At 43.3% G+C, this 21068-nt stretch overlaps 1 protein-coding gene across 1 annotated transcript; it reads left to right on the top strand.

The window, feature by feature from the left end:
* The first annotated feature begins 3303 nt into the window (after positions 1 to 3303).
* On the top strand, positions 3304 to 20783 carry ZNF202 (zinc finger protein 202). Its single transcript, XM_037841789.1, has 7 exons — positions 3304 to 3415; positions 14007 to 14504; positions 15183 to 15393; positions 15772 to 15860; positions 16529 to 16658; positions 17224 to 17343; positions 17870 to 20783. Exons 2-7 carry the CDS (start codon positions 14103 to 14105, stop codon positions 18856 to 18858), a joined length of 1941 nt encoding a protein of 646 aa, XP_037697717.1. The 5' UTR covers positions 3304 to 3415; positions 14007 to 14102; the 3' UTR covers positions 18859 to 20783.
* The last annotated feature ends 285 nt before the right edge of the window (positions 20784 to 21068 follow it).

Raw genomic sequence — 21068 nt, 5'->3', positions numbered from 1 at the left:
TTGCCTTTTGTGGGGCACATAATTCTATCCCACACTACTCAAGAAAGCTTTCCCTAACAGCCTCTCTATGGATTAGGACCTCCAGTTACAAGCTCTCATAGCACCCTGTACTTCTCTTTGTAGAACTTATCACAGTCATAATTAATTTATTGTATATATTATTTAAACTGTTTCCTTCATCCCTAGTTCCTCGTTGATGTCTTACACATACATACACACACCCCTCTCATGAAAGTTAGCTCCATGAGGACAGATATTATATCTTTCTTGCTCTCCAGTATAATCCGTATAATTAGCAGTGTTATGAAAATAGTAATTGCTCAATAAATCATTGACAAATGAAGGAATAAACTGTTGATGGACAAGATGACTGCACTGACAAAACACATTACATAAGGATTATATCATCTGTAGTTCTGTTATGTAAATATCCATAATCCATGTTTTCAAAGTGGAAATTAAGTATGCAGACAATATTAGAATCCCCAACTTACACCATTCATAAAAATAAATTCAAAATCTAAACATAAAAATCAGAACAAAAAAGTAGTATAAGACAAATATAGAAGGATGCCCTTTAGGATATTGGTGCAGAAAAGATGTTCTTAAATAAGACCCAAAGCAAAAGATTCTATATAAATGAAACTTTAATGCTATAGACAAAGTTAAAATATAAGCAATAAATTTGAAGAAATTATTTGCAACATATGTGTCAAGGGATTCACATGTAGAATGCACGAACAACAGCCAATGGTCAACAAGAAAAAGATAAACAATTCAATAGAAATAAGGGCAAATTCATAGAAAACCACAAATTACCAATAAACATGAAAGGATGTTCAGTGTCACTATCAAACAGGGAAAGGCAAATTAAAACAATGACTCACACTTTTTACCCATTGAATTGGCCAAATTTAAAAGTTTGGCAACGTTAAGTAATAGGATGGATGGGGGGGTGGTTTCTCACATACTTCTGTGCCTATTTGAATGTATTATGTCCCCCAAAACTCCACTATGTTTGATGTAATCTTGCGTGGGCAGAGGTATCAGTGTTGATTAGATTGTAACTCTTTGAGTGTTCCAATGGAGATGCGCCCCACCCAACTGTGGATGATGACTCTGAATGGATCATTTCCATGGAGGTGTTGGCCCGCCCATTCAGGGTGGGTCTAAATTAAATCACTGGAGCTATATAAATGAGCTGACAAACAGCAGGTACTCAGTGCAGCTGAAAGTGACATACTGAAGAGGAGCTACAGCCAAGAGGGACACTTTGAGGGGTGCACTGGAACTGAGAGAGGAGCTTCAGCTTGCAGAGACATTTTGGAGACAGCCTTTGAAGGCAGATTTTTGCTCCAGAGAAGATAGGAGAGGACAAACGCCCCAAGAGCAACTAAGAGTGACATTTTTAAGGAGCTGAAGCCTAGAAAGGAACATCCTGGGAGAAAGCTATTTTGAAACCAGAACTTGGAACAGACGCCAGCCACGTGCCTTCCCAGCTAACAGAGGTTTTCTGGATGCCATTGGCCATCCTCCAGTGAAGGTACCTGATTGTTGATGCATTACCTTGGACACTTTATGGCCTTAAGACTGTAACCGTGTAACCAAATAAACCCCCCTTATAAAAGCTGATCCATTTCTGGTGTTTTGCATTCTGGCAGCATTAGCAAACTAGAACAACTCCTGTAAGTATAAACTGGTGATGTGACTTGGGAGGACAATTGGCAGTATCTATTAAATGTGCACACCTTATGACCAAACGATACTTTTTCTCAGTACCTGGCCCAGGGTAACTTTTACCTAAATGCATAAAGATGATATTCATTATAGCATTGTTTGTGATAGCAACAGTTATCAACAATTTATAGATTGTCAATAGGCAAATGGCTAAACAAACTGTGGGTTATTTGGATTATGGAATCGTTATGGATTCAATCATGTCCCCCCAAAGACATGCTCAAGACCTAACCTCTGGGTCCTGTGAATACACTTATTTGTAAATAGGATCTTCAAAGATCTTATTAGCTATGCTGAGGTCAAACTGAATCAGGCTGTATCTTAATCCAGTATGACTGGAATCCTTACAGGGGTCCTTATAATAAGAGGGAATTTGGACACAGTAGGAGACAGGAAGAGGGGTGGCCATGTAACAGAGGCCACCACCAGAATGCTACAGGCTTTGGAGAAAGCCTGATCTTGCTGACACCTTGATTTTGGACTTTCAGTCTCCAAAACTTTTGAGATAATAAACTCCTGTTGTGTAAGCCAACTAGTCTGCAGTACTTCATTATAGCAGCCCTGGCAAACCAAGACAAGAATGCTATGCAGAAAGAAAGAAAAGAATGCTATGTAAAAAATAAAATGAATAAGGAAGATCTATATGAACATACTTCCAAGGTCTATTACTAAATCAAAAAATTGAGGAATTTAACATGAAGACACACACATCCACAAAATGCACACACAAAATAATTTGATGTATTTCCCATGGATACATATGTACATGTAATGTTTTAAAATTTTTGAACATATGTATTAATCAAGCACTTAATATTAATATTTAAAATTATTAAGTGAGCTATATAGAGAAAGCATCTAGCACACAGTAGGCTTCCATGAACTAACTGCTTATACCGTTCCCTCCATCAAAATGGACGAATCCCTTGGGTTCAAAACATGATAAAAGGCTCCCAGCAATGAAAGAGGGCCAGGGCGGGTGCCGGGCGAGGGGTGGCGGGCAGGACCCTGCTCGTGGAGAGTGGTGAATTACCGGGTAGAAGGACAAAGAGAGTGGCAGCTACAGGCAGGAAAGTCAGTGACTCCGTTCAAAATCAGTAAATGCCATCAGGGGACAGAATCACAAAGTAAAGAAATACTAAGAAATAAAATAAACACAAAGATCAAAAGAAAGAAACGGGGGAGGGAGGGAAGGAAAGAGGAAGAAAGCGGGGGGGGGGGAGAGAAAGAAAAAGAAAGGGAGAGAGGAGAAACGGAGGGAGGGAAAGAGAATGAAAAAGAGGGAGGGAGGGAGTGAAAAAGAAAGAAAAAGAGATGGAGAGAGTTGAAAGAAAGAGAGGAAGACAGAAGAGAAAGAAAAAGAGAAGGGGCGGAAAGCAGAACCGCGTACAGCAGACATACATGTGCACGTGAGAAACGGATTCCCCGCAGAGAGCACGCAAGCGTGCGCGCACTCGATCCTCGTGGCACATAGAGAGGACCGAACCTCCTACAGTCTAGAAAGGCTCCAGCGCGGCCAGGAGGCGGGGTGAGCTGCAGTTTCCGGTTCCGGGCGTAAAGGCCCCACGTGTTCCGACCCGCCAGGCTCCGCGCGGCTCGGATCCGGCGGCGCTTCTTGGCCGGGAGTGGGTGGGGAAGAAGCCGGGGCTCAGGAGGAACCGCCAGAGCAGTCGGAGACGTGAGTCCTGGAGAGCGCTGGGCCGGTCCGGTCCGGGCCGGGCCAGACCAGATCCCGCACAGTCGGACTGGACAGGGCGGGGAGGAGGGGGTGGGGCCGGAGACCCCGCCCCCCAGAGCCTGGGGAAATCGTGCTGTCCTGGGGAAGGAGCGCCGGCGGTCCAGTCATGGGGCCGAAGCGTCGTGGTCTCTGACGGAGCCAGAACCTCCCAGGACGCGGATGGCGCCCTGGGCTTCCTTTCCTTTCCAGCCACCGCCCTCCGCCCCCTCCTGAGGCCTGCAGAAACGCAGTTAGCCCGTACCTCCCATTGCTTCCGCGCCAACTGCCCCCCGGAATGGAGGAAGGAGTGGTCTAGGCCCTTTTATTTCCCGCAGCCTTTTCTCGCCCCGGCTCTTATGTTAGGTAGCCCAAGAAGCCTACCTCCTGCCCGGGCGATCCCTTTCTCCCAGTACAAATCGCCACCTACCCCCGCCCCCAACGCAGCAGATACGCTTACCCGTGATCTTATCACCCGTGATCACACTAGGTTTTGGAGACCATCTGGCCTGTGGCTTTTCAGCTGCCACTGTGACAGACCCCTAGCTTCCCTCAAGCTAGTAGCTGGTGTCTCCACATGCAACTTCTCTTCCCCCACCCCCAACAGCCAGTTTGGGCACACCCTTTCTCAACACCACCATGACCCTCAGCAGGAGTGTAGGCCCTCTCCTTCTGTCTATCTTGACTAAAAGTTAGTTTATATGCTGTAGATAATGCTGTGTTCTCTCAGAAGGCTGTCAGCCCAATTTTAATTTTTCTGGGCATTGGATGTTCTCATCTAGGTATTTTGATGGCCCTGTCTGCTTTGGTGTCTCTGCTAGCTTCCCCAGAGGGAAGCACTTAAGCCCCTCTCTTCTTGAAGCTCCTTGGTCCTGGGTAGCAGTGCCACAACCAGGCTCTCATTTAGAAGCTTAGAACTGTTGCTTTTTCTCTGTCCACACTCTGCAGGTGACATCCCAGGGCAGCCTCACTCAAAAGTTATAAGGAATGCTAGTGAAGTCCCTCAACCCTCCTCCCAACTTCTTTTCCAAGCTGCTCCATGGGTCTTGTTCCAGAAAGCCACTTCAGAAAAGTTGTGAGGTGCCATGGGAGGCTTGCTTACGGAACAGTCAGGGTTTGTGGTCCTTTGTCTTGGGTAACTTTTCTGTTGTTACTGTGAGAGGATGGAAGGGTGGGCAGCGTGGGAGGGAGGAAGGGAATTTTTCCTTCTGGGGTCAGACACCTGGAATTCATGATCTTTTCCCCTTTCTCCTCCAGCTGTACCCTTTTTGTACTCTTGTATATACTGTATTGCAGTAGTCAGTCATTTAAGGGCACAGCAAGGTTTACTTCAATGTGAGGGATTCTTGGGCAGTACAGACAATATAGATGAGGTAAGTTACAAGTTTACAAAATCATATGGTTTTTCCAGTTAATTTGGCTCAAGTATAAAACACGAAACCGTCCTAGACTTTTTCTGCTTTTGCCGTCTTTCTGCTTTTGCTGTCTTCTTGCCAGCAAGCCCTCCTTTAATTTGGCCAACATGGGAAAAGATGGGTCTTTCTTGCATGAACCTCCAATTTACTTCCTTTGCCTTAGGAAGTGGTTCTCAAACTCATCAGGTACATTAAGCAACTGAAGGATGTTAAAAACACAGATTGCTGGAGCCCACCCCTAGAAATTCTAATAATAATTCTGAAACTTGGGACTTGAGAATTTATAGTCATAACAGGTTCCCAGGTGCTGATACTGGTGGCCTGGGTTCCTCCATTTGAGAAACACTGCCTTTGGTCAGACCTCTTCTTGCCATAAACATTTGTGGTTTGGGAATCAGAAGACACATGTTTGCATACTTGTGTGTTGGAAATTTATAATATAATCTCATGTCGGTAATTTAACTTTTTAGGTCTGAGTTCGTACATTTGTAAAATTAAAATGATGCACTGAAAGAACTCTGAAAACTACATTATCTTATGCCAAATTTAAGGTAAAGCAATTAATCACATTTTCCCTTGATTTTCTTTCTTAATTCTCTTGATAAGAGCATCCCATATTGATCATATAGGTTCCACCCACATTTTCGATTTTTGCTCTGAATTCCTGGTATTGCTAAAGTCCCCACTGTTTCTTATTTACCTGTGAAGTTCGTCAAGATCAGAGGTTATCCTATTGGTCTTTCTCTGCCCAGCACCTTGAATAGTGTGTGATGCAAAATTGATGCTTGTGGAATAAATGAACCTTGCCACCTGCCCCTCTTACCCCTTGAAGGAGCTTTACTCCACTAATCACATGCCACACAGTAAAGCATTGATTGCCATTGATTCCCCCAAAAGATTGGAATAAATGTTAATGCCAAATTCTTATGACTTTCCCTGTGGTTTATTACCCAAAAGCCATGGTACTGTGGATTTCAGGGCCTCTTCTACATCCTTGTTGGGGTAAGAGAAATATGCAGGTTAATTACATTCAGGACATATGTTTTGGGCACTTTTGCACCAAGTACTTGACAAAGTGCTAGACACTGGGAATAGAAGAATTGAATAAAGAGGCTCTTGCCCTCATGGAGCTCACAGTCTAGTAAGATGCAGACACACAGTGGGCCCGCAGCAAGAATGGCATTGTGGAATTACTTCTACTTTGGGCCCTGATTTAGTCTGCAGTGGAAACCTGGTACTCCTTGCATTCTTGTGTTCTAGCAGGTGGAGATCTTACATGCCTTGAGCAAAGGCAGGAGGCGGCCATCTAGACACACCAATAGGGGATGTCCTGACAGGTCATGTTAATTTCAAAGCTAAAATCATAGTACATGTCTTTTGAATTGACTGTTGTTCTGAATTATCCCTATCTACACTTGTCTACAGGATGTGTTAATGTTACCCTGTTATTGCCTGTTAAATGATGGCTCCTCTCACTATCCTGTGTGATTGGCACTGATCATTGTGTTCATTGTAGGAATTGACTACATCTAGTTTACCCCTGGCTGCCAGTTGAGAGCTGCTGCCCTCATCAGGGTGGGTGGCAGGTTTGATGTCCCACCCTGTTCCTACTTCAGAGTAGCTCATGATGTTCTGTTTTAAACTGAGGCATATAGATTGACTTGCTTTATTTGTCCCAATAACCACTTCAGGGTGATAGCTCTTCAGGTTAAAAAGCCTAGCTTCATATTGGAGCTTAACCAATATAATCATGATTTTGGCCTCTTGATATCTGTATTCAGCCTCTGGCCCTTCTCAACTCTTGAATAAATCTCTCTCCCCATCCATTAGGATCCAAATACTTAATGTAGAAGCTGTTTATCTTTCTTGTTGCTCTCAAAGCCCTTCCTTTCTCACTATCAAAAAGCAGAATGGTTTCTCAAAAGATCTGATTATAGTTCTGTGACTTTTGGTAGATAGAGAACTAAAGACTTTAGACTTGTCCAAGATTATACACTTTTAAGAGCAAGAGCAGGTGCTAGAACACTGTTCGACTACGTCCAAAGGCAGAACTCTCTACTATCTAGCACTGCCTCCTGTCCATGGTAAAGAACTATAGAAAAGCAATTCAGTTAAAAATAAAGTGCATTGTTAGGATTTTTAAATTTTTATTTTACATTTTTAGTGTTTTCACTTACTTTCAATAACATTTTATACCCACCTTATACCTTGATACCTTGATCCTAACCACAAAATCTACAAAATTTCAGGGCAGAAAATACTTACGTCTCAGCCTCCACCAGCTTCCCTGTACCACCCACTAATTATTTGGCCTCTCTTTTTCCTTCCTATCTTCCCCTTCGCTATACCTTATTCTGTTTCTTCAGAAGTCTTCCACCTATGGTAACAAGCATCAAACCACTTCTCCCCTTTGCTACTCAGATACTGTTTTTATGTTGAATTTAATAAAGGAAGAAAAATCATAAGTGGCAAAAATATTTTGAAGAGATAGTTTTTAAACATGGTTTGAAACGTACTGATCATGATATGTTAAAAGGTCAAAAGTCAGTGAATGTATTCCCTTTCACTTCCTTTGCCTTCTGGGCTAAGTTCTCATGGGACATCTTGGGTATATTAACTGGATGTGCCTCACATCATCTCATCCCAGTTATGGGCAGGGGAGGGGACCATGACATTGGTAAATAGAACCATGGCTAATACAGTCTTCAGCAGGAGAACTGTCTTTAAATTCCATCCCATCTGTATTCCAAAGCTCTTATTTAATCTTAGCTTATAAGGGCCTTCAAAATGGAAGGACTTTTTTTTTGTTTGTTTAAATCTACTTTTGATGTCACAGTAAACAGACAAAGTGCATTTTAATTTTTTTGTTGTTAATTATGAAATAACGGATTGTTTACCTGTTTATCATTTAAATCTTGCTTTCATCCCAAAAAAGATTTAAAGCAGCTTAAATGAAAGGAAACAAAATGTATTGAGCACTTCCTCTGTGTGGTCCAAGTGATTTCTATATGTTCCTTCATTTACTCCTTAAAACAGTCATGTGAGGTAGGTAGTTTTAGCCATAGTTTGAAGTTGAGACTGAAGCTTAGGGAAAGTGTTGCACAGCTAATAAGTGATAGTGGGGATTCAAACCTAGGATCCAAAGCCCCTAGCCATTACATGGGAAGCATAGATAAATATTTGTATATAGGACAATTAAAATAAGAATAAAAGAGATCTCTCCCATAGAAGGATCTACTGGTATAATCTTTAAAGAACAACATCATTGAAAAAGAGCAGTTAATTTTTATTAGTTGATTTCTATTCTAGAACAATGAGAAAAGCAGTTCCAAGGTCTTATTTGCCCCAAAGCATAGTCAGATTCAAATTTCTAGGTTATGGTTCTGCATTAGGTAAGAGATAAGAATGGGGACTGGAAGTAACATGGGTAGCTGCAGAATACGTGAGCCTCTCTGATCACTGTTTTCTTCTAAAGATCAATTATCTCATTAAATAGGTAGGCCTGAACTTTCATCCTCCTTCAGGTAGATGATGTCTGACTATAAACCATGTCATTTAGGGTCCAGGAAGATCACCCCAACTAGTAGCATTTTGAGATAAAGAACCAAATACCCTTTCATTGCCTTTGGTTTTCTGTTCCTTATCAAGAGACTTGAGTTAGGGCCTTCACTGACATGTGACACCTTCAGATGAGGGGCAGAGACACTGGGGTGAGGACTGCAGAAAGGTCTTGCCTTCTCCACATCTCCACAGCCCTGCCTCATACATCCTAACGCACACTCATAGGGGAGCCCAAGAGACTTGGCTACAGGGCCTGCCCAGGCCTAGGCTTATTAAGCATCTCTGCAGACATTGTTTTAGTGCCCTTCCAGAACCACCTCTTTTGCTCCTCCTGACCTGACTTAACATTCTCTCTATAGTGTCCAATTGTTCAGTTTTTATTTGTCACCGTGTAACCCTTCCAAAGACAGATACTAAGGAAAGGAATAGCGAGGACCTCAAATTGCAAGGCAGACCAGTAGCACATCCCATGAATGGTAGAATAAAAATACATCTGTTTTCTGTTGCTAATATTACCTGACATTTTAGCTTATAAAGCTCTCACAGGTTTCAGATAATTTGCTGACTTAGGAGAGCGGTTATCTGTAGAGTGCTATAGCTGTTAAAAGGGCTGTTGTGTACGTTATCTCACGAAACCCTTAGAGCAGCTCCAGTGACTTGAGGGGTCTAGGGCTGGAACTTGGAACCTGATCTGGTTCTCTTTCCCCAGCACTCCAGTGCCTCCTCTTGCTTCCCATCTCTGACCCCACCAAGAGCACCTCTCCCCCTCTCCCTTCATTTCTGCTGGTGAAGATCTGTTACCCTTTCATCTCGTCTTCCTAGACTGCCAAAGTAAATGCAAAACAAGCAAGGTAAATCTCAACTCATGGTCTTGTAAGGGCATTTAAAAATGGCAGGTCTTATGTAGCACTGTTACATTCTTTTCTTTGACAAGTAAAGCCCCATGAGGGCAGGACCCCTTTTGTTGCTATATACTCTGTAGAATCCATAGTAGGTTATCTCTTGTACCTACTACTACCTTAAAACAATGAGGATTCCTAGACTATTCACTGGGCAGTGGTTCTTGGACAGTGAAGTTAATAAGAGATCCTTTCAATCAATTCCATCTTCTCTCCCTGCTTTACAGAGGTTGGCACATGGGGGGACAGGATCAGGAAGCTTTGGCTGGGTAAATAATCATCATTGTGTTTGCATTATATTACTTGATGTGTGGTTTTATGCTTATTAAAGTTGATTCAAATCTTTTAAGGAAAATGATGGTTTTTTAATGCACAGCTTGGTGTTTCTTACATTTAGATTATTCCAGGACAACCTGAAGATTCCTTTTGATGAGTTGTGGTTCCATCACTTTGGTAACCACTAAGAGTGTCCTGTTCTGCTCAAAATGCAAACAATAAATGTTTTTGCTTTCTTCATTCATCTGTCCTGCACACAGATTGCTGGACAAATGAATGAATAAGGGTTAATAAGGCATGGTCTTTTATCCTTCTGGAGGCAGACTGAAAAACATTTAACAAGTGTTACATGCATTCATCAAATATGTATTGAGGTCCTAATTGTGAAGCAGGCATTGATCTCAGTGCTACACGTCTCTGCCCTCAAGAACTTTACAGTCCAATGAGTTAAATGGCAAGACAGATTTTATCACACATACAAAAAATAGATATGTGCGCTGTGATATGGAGAGATACAAGTTCCTATGGAAACATAATCTGAAAGGATCAGGGAAGGCATCCTGGGAAAATGGAAATCTGAAGGATGAGTCAAGTTAACCAAGTGTAGGACATAGAAAAGGATATTGCAGGCAGAGTGAACAGCATCATGAAAGCCCAGTGAGGGCATAGAAAAGAGACATGCAGAATGGTCCATTAGAGCAGTGACTTTCAAACTTTCTGACCTTCCTGTGCAATAAGATGTATGTTTTATATTGCATCTAATATACATAGGTGTCAATATGTAACCGAAGCAACAGTTTTACTTAACAGTTTATATAGAGTGCACTGATATTTTCTATTCTGTTGTGGGTTTTTCTGTTTTATTTTTAATTTTTAATGATAGTTGTGGCACAGTTTGACCAAAACGCTGCAAGAGTAATGAGAGAGTTCAGAATGGCTGAAGTATGGGGTGCAGTGGGGAGCGTCAGGGCAATAGGCTACAGAGGTAGGCAGGGGCAGGTCTTGAAGGGCCTTGAGAATCAAGTTTTAGGAGTTTCAGCTTTATCCTAAGGACTATGAAACCATTGGCAATTTATTTTCATAGAAAGTTCACCATTCATATCTTCCTGCAGTATTGCAGAGGGAGCTAATGTGGGTGGGCTTCCCACCCATTATTAAATTCCTGTGCTTGCCTGCCTCTCTTGTTCACTCTAAAAAAAACTTAAGATTACTGTATAGGTGCCCAAAGTAAAGGGAAATAAAAGCTAGAGGAGTGAGTACAAACTGACTCCACTGTGGCCTAAGGAGGTTTCAATCCCAAGTAAGCTTCTAGTGTTGGGGTTCTAATGCCTTTTGAGCCTCCTGCAAAAATTCTAGGACCTTGAAGAGATGCTCCCTCCATCTGCCTACTGACCCAGGAATAGGCCCTCTATAGACATAGGAAGAAGGTCACTTGTCGGCACAGGACCAAATCATACACTCTCAGCATGATTCAAGGGCAGCCTGATAAATTAACTTAAAAACTGACCCAAGAGCATTGAAATCATTGGAACTTAGAAGCAAATGAAATTCCAGTCAAAGAGTTCACTTTACAACCTTTTACTCTTAGCACTCCCAAAGAAAAAAGCTAGGCCACTGAATATGGGCAAAAATTTAAAAATTACAAACCACCTGAGAAAACAGATCACCGTGAGACAGAGACAGCAGAGTGAACAAGGAGAAAAATTAGCACATGAAGATCTGGGAATTATGGAACTATCTAAAATAGATGCTGAAAGAATGTTACAAATGTTGAAGAGGATAATGACAACAATGAAATAGGCATGAACAAAGAGCTTTGAAAAAGAGATGATAAAAATGAAACAGTATGGTCACTGAAATTCAACTCATTTGTTGGGTAATAGCATATTAGACACAAATGTTATAGTGAAAACTGAAAATCTTAGATGGATCTGAGGCTAGAAGAGAAACAAATAGTCCATCCAGCTACCTGTAGAAAATGGTGAGGAGGAGGCAACATCAAGAAGACCAAGTCATCCATTCAGCACACAGGCAGGGCTTGCTACATGGCAGTGCTGTTAACAGGCTGAGGATACCATCATGATTTTTAAAGTTCCTGTTAATACCCCTGGCTTGACCAGGGGAATGGCAGTGGAAATGAAGAGAAGGATGAATTTGAAAGACACTTAGAAGATAGAATTGACAAGACTTAGAGAGTAAATGAGAGTAGAAGCCTAGCAGAGGAAAACATTGAATTAAGAAGAAACTTCATACTGGATGAATATTCATTCAGATACATTTATTGTGCACTATATTAGAGGTATTGGAGATTTATGGAAAGCACAGTCTCTGAATTCAAGGAGTTTCCCAGAAAAGAAACAACAGCTTTGTAATATGGCAGGTACTGTGATAGAGATGTGCCCAGGTTGCAGTGGAAGCACTTAGGCAATCTCTAATGGTGTTTACAGGTAGAGGAAACGGAATCAAAGAAAGCAATTCAGAATACGGAAAGCCTGAGTCATGCATTGAAAGATAAGTAAAGTTTCTCCTAACAAATAAGGGTAAAGAACCCAAAGGAACAGCATGTTCAAGAGCTGGAGAGCATAGAGGTTTTGTGTGCTTGGCATGCACACATGTGCCTTTGTGGGTGTGTGTGTTTAAAAGGGTTGGAGGAGGAGGCAAAGGGAATAAAGAGATGAAGGTCCACTACACATTACTTAGACATTTGTATTTCACTTACAAGATGGTGAGGGAGGTGGGATCTTAAATCAGGAAGGGACCTGACCATATTTGCTAAAAGCACTCACTCTTGAAGGTCACAAATCTGGAGGCATGTAGGTCACATTTGTAGGCACTTGCAATCATCCAGATGAGAACAGATAAGGACCCAAACTGTAAATCATGGGAATGAAGAGGAGGGGACCTGTTAAGAAATGGAAACACACTATGCAATACTAGGAGGAGGTGGGAGGTATTGCATGTAGTAGGAACTAAAAGGGGCCCCTTAATATGGGAAGATGAGCAATCCTGCCATACTAGCTAGACTGAACAGAGAAAAGGATTGGATATGAGGCTTGAAAACTAGACTGGCTTCATGCGCAAGCCAAGGATCTTAGAGCTGGTCTTAGTAGCAGTAAGAAGTTATTATTCTTAAATATTGAGTGATTTGGTTGTAACTACAATTCAGAAAGTTAATAGTCTTCTAAGCACTTCACAGATATTAATGCATTGAATCCTCCTAATTACCCCTGTAAGATAACCACCTTGTGCTTCTCTCCATTACGTAGATGGGGAAACAGGCACAGGGAGAATAAGCTTGCCCCTGATCCCATACTGACTAAACAACAGAGCCAGGATTCAAGCTCAGGCAGTCTTACTCTCACTCTTAACCTTCCATGTTATTGGTATGCCCATATGCTGGGAAGCCCATCAGAACCACATGTAGCATTTTCAAAGATTCAGTTGCCTAGATTGAAGCAGTGTGTCCAGAAGAACAGGGTGTGATACTGTTTTACAAAAGCTCCATGGATAATTCTCTTGAACCTTGCTCATAGTGAATTCCTGCAGGGAGCCTAGTGAGGCAGTACTACAGGCCAGAGATGGTGAGGACTTAAACTACAGCATTCTGGGAAGGAAGAAGAGGAAAGCTTTAGAGCCTTAAGAAATAGAATTGGCTTAAGGAGAGCTGTAAACAATGGCAAAGAATCAATGTTGAATCCAAGGATTATAAAGTTGTGTATTTATTTAACAAATGATGATCTCAGCCAAGACAGGATTCCAGGGGAAGGGGTAGGTTTGGAAGTAAGAATGAGTTTAGTTTTAAACATTTGAGTTTGAGGGCCAGTGGGTCATGCAGGTAAACATGTCATAACAAGAGGAGAGATGAATTATTGGGTGCCTTGTGCCAATCTTTGTAATTTCCTTGCTGTTATCTCATACCCATCCTCCCCTCAGGCCTGAGTCCCCAATTTTAAAGAAGTTAAGTATCAAGTGTGATTTAGTTCAGAATGCTCCTCCATAAAGCCTTTTCTAGTTCATCTCTCCTCTCAGATGATACATGCTAATATGTATGTAAATGTGTGTGTGTGTGTATGTAAAACAAACCCTGGAGAGGACCACACTTCTTAGCAGTTGATTATGAGAGAGTCCTTTCTCCTAGCCATTTTCCATTTAGTTCAAAAGTTTCATGAAATAAAATTCAGTATGCTTCTGTCGGGTGAGAACTTTGCCCAGGAAATGGGATAGGGAAACATACCTTCCAGAAAGGATCATTCTAGCCCAACCAGATGTTTAGATGGGGGGAAGAGGGGATTTAATAATTTAAGGAAGTGTTGTGTGCAGAACAGTGCAGTTGCACTCAGAACTGCTATCCCTGAGTGTAATTTCATGCTTACACGGTTGTCTGTCTTTACTTCTCTACCCCAGGTTCCTTGGGAGAAATTCCTCAAGGTGCCCGGCCTGAGACTAGAGGTAATGGCAGTGTGAGTTCTAAATGGTGTGAGACCACTTCAGAGCCAGAAAATGGCTACAGCCTTAGAAGCAGAGGACCAGGATCTTTGGGATGAAGAGGGAATTCTGATGGTGAAATTGGAAGATGATTTCACCTGTAGGCCAGAGTCCGTCTTACAGAGGGATGACCCTGTGCTTGAGACCTCGCACCAGAACTTCCGACGATTTCGCTACCAGGAAGCGGCAAGCCCTCGGGAAGCTCTCATTCGACTTCGAGAACTTTGTCATCAGTGGCTGAGACCAGAGAGGCGGACCAAGGAACAGATCCTAGATCTGCTTGTGCTGGAACAATTCCTTACCGTCCTGCCTGGAGAGCTGCAGAGCTGGGTGCGCGGCCAGCGGCCAGAAAGTGGCGAGGAGGCGGTGACGCTGGTGGAGGGTTTGCAGAAACAACCCAGGAGACCAAGGCGGTGGGTGAGGAGGGGGAGTCCTGATCTGTGTGATGTGGAGGGGGACTATTTACCAGAAGGCTGGATTTGGGGTAGGGATTACAGTGCTGCCCATAACTTACCCTTTAAAGTTAATTGGCTCGGCCCTTAGGGTGCGCTGAGATCCATGAGCCCCATGGAGCAGGACTGTTTGCATCTTTGTGTGTGTGTGTGTGTGTCTTTCTAGTTTTTGAAACAGAAACTAGGGACCTTCTGTGGGGCCTCAGCCACCCAAGGGTCATGGCTTTGGTTTTTGCCTAGGAGGTTGAACCTTGGGTTCTGGGGAGGAGGATTTGGGAATTTCCTCAAGAGTTCTCATAGATCCTCAGGCATAGATCCCCCTTCCAAGATGGTATGATATGGAAGTAAATAAGAAGAGCTGCAGGTGGGATTGGTGGAGATGGGAGGGATGGAAGCCCCTGGTGACTAGAGGCAAGGGTTGAGGAAGTGAGAATGTAGTACAACATCTGAGTGTTCCCTACCTTGTCCCGGTGAGAACAGCTTCACCTCCTCTTTGCATGCCCTAAAGGAACTGGAGATCCCCCTCCTCAACTGGCTCTCTCTGGGAGTTTTGCTGTAGGCAGCTCCTCCGAAAATAAGCCCTGATGACAACCAAGAATTCCCTCCAGACTCCATGGTGACTGGAAGTTGGAATTGTTCCCAGGTGACTGTCCATGTTCACGGCCAGGAAGTCCTGTCAGAGGAGACGGTGCATGTAGGAGCAGAGCCCGAGTCACCAAGTGAGCTGCAGGATCCTGTGCAGACCTCAAGCCCCGAGGAATCCCATGAGGAGACCACACAGATCCCAGATCTGGGGGCACCGGAAGAGCAGAGCCCATGCCCTGAAGAGGAATTGCAGCCCCACCAGGAGAGCGGTGGGAAGCCTCAGCAGAAAGGGGGCGAGGTTATGGGGGAAAGGTGATAGGGGAGGGGCAGCATAACTCTCCTACACCAAGAAGGCTGGCTAGGTTGTAATGGAAACAAATCACACCATCCAGAGTGTTGAGAGCAAACCCAGCACTAGCTAGAGTCCCCCATAAATGGAACCACTCTTAGTGATATTCTTGGTCATTCTCTTGGCATTCCAGTAGTGTTAGGAATGATGGGTTGGGATGGCTTGAGCTGCCCTTAGGCCAGTTCCTTCAATCCCATAACTGAGAGGTGAAAGCCATTGCCCCAGCAAAGGTGCTCAGCTCTTTGCCAGTTATTGGGGTGGACTGCATATTGTTGACCTCTGCATTCATTTCTTCCAGAGGTCCCGGTGCTCCAGGACCCAGACCTTCCCGAAGAGAGGACTACTGGAGACTCAGAGATGGTTGCCCTGCTTACTGCGCTATCACAGGTGTGCCCAAGTTCCCCTCTGTACCACAGAGAATGTGTTTGAAGTACAGTTAAGCATTAGCCATATGCTAAACAGGTCAGGCAGGATGCAAATTTACACACTCCTTTTGTGCATTGAGATTCACAGTTCTGAGGGTGTCTGGAAGTGGAAGGAATTGCATCCAGTAAGATAAATTCTGATAGTCTCAGTTGGATCTGCAGCCCTCAGTGTCTCTTTATTTGCCATTGACCAGAGGGATAACAAAATGGGATTATTTTTGTAGCACTCGAGTAGAATATAGAAGTTATCAAATGAGGTGTGTTTGGGTTTTTTTCTTTTAAGAATAAATTTGATAGTCATTTGTTAGAATGACCGACTATACTACCGAAGGAATGTCTGAAACCTTTAAACAATATCCTAAAGATGAAGAAGAATACAGGTTAGTCCTCAGGAAAACAGTGGGATTGGAGAGAGGAAGAGTAGGGGCAGTACAAAGGTACAAAGGTAAAAAGTTGGAAAGCAGTGACCAAGGATGAAACACAGAGTTCCTGAAAGAGAGCAAAGGGTCCTGTTTGCGTTCCTTTCGTCTTCTGGGTGGATTCTGTCTATACCTAGAACCTTAACTCCAGGAACAACTTAAGAGGTTACATGAAGCATCAGGGTTTGACTAAGGCTTGATGTTGTTTCAGGGACTGGTAACTTTCAAGGACGTGGCTGTTTGCTTCTCCCAGGACCAGTGGAGTGACCTGGACCCAACACAGAGAGAATTCTATGGAGAATATGTCTTGGAAGAAGACTGTGGAATTGTGGTCTCTCTGTGTAAGGAAGTCCAAGTGTTTCTGGAGCATTCTGAACACGGACATATTTTGGAAATTTCTGTTGGAAATTTTGGGGGTCTCAGACCTTAGATCCTATGTATTGAACTTCTATAGCCTATCCACAAGTGGTATCAAGCAATTAGTTGAAAAAGAAGATGGTATCCTTCCAAGTCACAGGGAAGAAAATATGCTTGGAAAGTGGTTGGAAACCTCTAGTAAAAAAATAAAATTATATTATAGATTTAGTATGGAAATGTTTGAGATATGTGTACGGGTTTTCAAATAAGCACGGCTAGGAGCTAGAGATAAACTACTTCCTGGCATATGGGAAGAAATGGTAACATTTGCAATGATTATAATTATTGAGTTGCAGGTGAAAATGCTTAAAGAAAAATGTAAGAGATGCAATGCTTGGTTAGAGGTGCTCAGACTAAAGAGACTGAAGATTTGGTGGATTGACCGGCTTTATATTTGTTCTAAAACCTGCCAAACAGGGAGGAGATTTGCTCTTAACACAGGGAGTTGTTGAACCAATCGTGATGTCCTGTTTTCCCTCTCTTGAGCAGCATTTCCAATCCCCCGACTAGATGAGATCTCCCAGGTTAGAGAGGAAGAGCCTTGGGTCCCAGATATCCAAGAGCCTCAAGAGCCTCAAGAGACAGAAATCCTGAGTTTTACCTACACAGGTGAGGAATGGCAAAAGGGATCTTACCCACCCCTTGAGCTGGCAGTTCCTGAAGTTGGTGCTTCTCTCTTTCCTAGGGTACCTCTCTCATTGGTTCTACTGGCATGTCAGCCACTAATGCCATCAGCCCCTAAAAGCCAAATTCTTCTTTTGCTATCCTTCTCTTCTTCACCCTTCCCATCATTTGTTTGGGGGATATATAATATAAAATGCTGGGGGGGGGGTGTTAATTGTAGCTCTACCATTCACTAAGCAATTCACTTAATCCCTTGATCTTCAGTCTTCTCATTTGTAAAATGAGAATGATAATATCTGTGCATGCTAAGTCCTGTTGATAGCATGAGATTGTATATAAGAAAGTGCCTGGTAACAGGCATTCAGTTAACTGATTATTTCCTTCTTCCCTAGCTTTTACAGTTAAAAAATATGGATTTCACTGTATGGTCTTGCCTTCCTAAAATTCCCCATTGCATAGAAGGCATCATACTTCTGTAATTGCCGATTTTCTCCTCTCATCCTCTTTACAGGAGATAGGAGTGAAGATGAGGAAGAGTATCTTGAGCAAGATCTGAGTTTGGAGGCTCTCCACAGGTCTATTTTGGGAGATCCAGAAGTTCCCCAGACTCCAGATTGGGAAATAGTCTTTGATGATAATGCAGGTAGACTCAATGAAAGATTTGGAACACAGATTTCTGAAGTTAATAGTTTCATGAATCTTCGGGAAACCATGCCTGTCCACCCGCTGTTAGGGAGACACCATAACTGCCCTGTCTGTGGAAAAAGCTTCACTTGTAACTCCCACCTCGTTAGACACCTGAGAACTCACACGGGAGAGAAACCCTATAAATGCATGGAATGTGGGAAGAGCTACACACGGAGCTCCCATCTTGCCAGGCACCAAAAAATTCACAAGTTGGGCTCCTCTTATAAATTTCCCCTAAACCGGAAGAATTTGAAGGAGACCTCCCCACTGATCCAGGTGGCGAGAACTCCACCTGTTGAGAAGCCCTACAGATGTGATGACTGTGGCAAACACTTCCGCTGGACGTCAGACCTCGTAAGGCATCAGAGGACACACACAGGAGAAAAGCCCTTCTTCTGTACGATTTGTGGCAAAAGCTTCAGCCAGAAGTCTGTGCTAACAACACACCAAAGAATCCATCTTGGGGGCAAACCCTACTTGTGTGGAGAGTGTGGCAAGGACTTCAGTGACCACAGGCGATATCTGGCTCATCGGAAGACACACGCCACCGAAGAGCTCTATCTCTGCAGTGAGTGCGGCCGGTGCTTCACCCAAAGTGCGGCGTTCGCCAAGCACCTGAGAGGACATGCATCGGTACGGCCCTGCCGCTGCAACGAATGTGGGAAAAGCTTCAGTCGGAGGGACCACCTCGTCAGGCATCAGAGAACGCACACTGGTGAGAAGCCATTCACGTGCCCAACCTGTGGAAAAAGCTTCAGCAGAGGATATCACTTAATCCGGCATCAGAGGACCCACTCAGCAAAGACCCCCTAGACAGATCGCTTTCTGAGGAGATCTGTGCTCAGCCCTTACCCCAGAACGGGCTGATGTCAGCCTGGGCAGACCTCTTCTGACCAGCCCAGATCTTACATAACCTCTTCCATGACTAAATGAAACCCCTGGGCAGAACCTCTTCACTTTCTTCTAGACCTTGAAGACATTCTTTGCCCAGAGAACAAATTGAATCGAGGCTTCTCCTTGAGTGGAGTGTTCCTGCCTCTACCTCGTGGTTTTATGAAGTGGAGATTTAGAAGACTTAAGAGGTTGTAGTTATCATATTGTCCAAAAAAACAACAGGCTGTTACATAACCTAAAGGCTACTTGATAGTCTCAAGTTTAAAGTGGCCAACAACAACAACTTAGGCTTGATAAGGGACCAGCCTTAAGGTTTCTTTCCTTACTGGGCTCAGATGTTAAAGCACACAGCCCTGAACTCAAAGACGAGATTTGGGTCCTGCTGACCTTGTCACACAGTCACAGGAAAACTGTACAAATCCCTCACTGTCTGATTCACTTCTTCACCATGCACTTTCCTTTATTGTTGGGAGAATATGGGAGAAGTATTTGATGGGCGAAAATCTAATGGCTGCTTCTTATGGACCTTTTCAGGCTGCTCCCTTCCCCATTGTCAAAACGATTCCAGGTGCCAGACTGCCCTAGCAAAGGAGGGCCTAGTCAGTAGCCTCTTGTTTCCTTGTGGGTTTTATTTTCCTGTTAGAATACCCTTATGTGTTTAACCTCCCTACTGTTGGTTTTGTTCCTGGCACTTCTCCTACAAGTGAGATGTAGCATTTGGGTGCTCAGGGAATCAGTAAAGCATAATGAAATCATGATGCAATGGTGTACATTCCCACATGTGCACAAACCCACCCACCCAGCTTCCCACTCTTCACATGGGCTCATGAGGGGATTTTGGAACTGTGTCAGCTTCTAAAGGCCCTATCATATTTATAGGATCATGATTGACTGGGTCACCTCCTTACATGAAGAAAACTAGAGAAGATCTGAGGTCAAACTATGAAAAATTTAAGAGAAAGCTGTTGCTGCTGGCCAGGGTCATCAAGACTATTCTAGCACCCAACCCGTCATCCCTGGTTCAGTTCTATGACAGCAGGGAAAATTCGGAACCCCAGCACCTGGGACCCCAGGAGTTTGCCAGAAGTATTTGGCTTTCATCTATTTGTGTTGTTTGCTTTTTCTTATGTGATTTCATTTTCATGTAATTAAGAACTAAGTAGTATCTCATGATGACCCAAGGATCTCTTACCTGATAAAGGTTACCATGGGGATGAGGCTGAATAATTTATCATGAATATTACCTGCTCTGATTGTGGGAATGGCAAGGACCAGGAAGACCATCCTCCATAAACGGAGCACAGGGTGTGGGATTAAAGCATGAGAAGGGAGACTTTTCTGTGCCTGGTTTCTTCTGCTCTTTTACACAACCCATTATGTGCCCATTTACACCCAGAGGAAGATGGGTGGGTTAACAAGACCCCAACCCTAACAGCTCAATAAGGAAATTCTCATTTTGGTCAGTAATGATTTTCTGATGGACTGGCTTGGTTTTAATACCAGTCAACCATTGTCCTTCTGGAAATACAAACATGAAATAAATAATTATTAACACTGGCAGCCAAGTAGCCCTGGTTTCTGGGACTTTCCATTTTACCCCCTCACTTTCCAGGGCCTCAGGACCCTGATGCTTCTGAAGATGATTCATACAAAGAGATCAGGGCACACACAGCAGTTCTGCATTGGGACAGAGAAGTCCTAGGATGGCTAGCAGAGCCACATGTGGAATACATGCATCCTGATGTAAGATCGGAGCCTGGAGTTTACAAAAGAGACTTTTTCTCAACCATATATCTAGGGTCTAAGCACAATGTGTCCTGGGTGAAATGTCATGGCTTCAAAAGATCATTTTTCCTAGCTCATACTTACCATTTATGGAATTTGATAAAATACTGGAGGTGACAACAAAGTGACTTTTTATTCTCTCATTTATCTGCATTATTGCAGTAAATCAAAATCTGTCAGGAAATCTACTTAAGAGAACATTTGAGGGACTGGTCGAGTTTGTTTGAAAAAGTAGTTCTATTGCTCATCCCTCTTCAAAGTTTCATATGCTGACACTAAATCTATGTCCTCTTTTGTAAATTACTGTATATTCTGAGGTTCCTGGAGGGACATGCTGTCCCCCA

This window comes from Choloepus didactylus, chromosome 6 (assembly GCF_015220235.1).
Source record: "Choloepus didactylus isolate mChoDid1 chromosome 6, mChoDid1.pri, whole genome shotgun sequence".
Lineage (NCBI taxonomy): Eukaryota > Metazoa > Chordata > Mammalia > Pilosa > Megalonychidae > Choloepus > Choloepus didactylus.
Note: the sequence above shows the minus strand (reverse complement) of the source record. Positions and strands in the feature narration are given on the sequence as shown.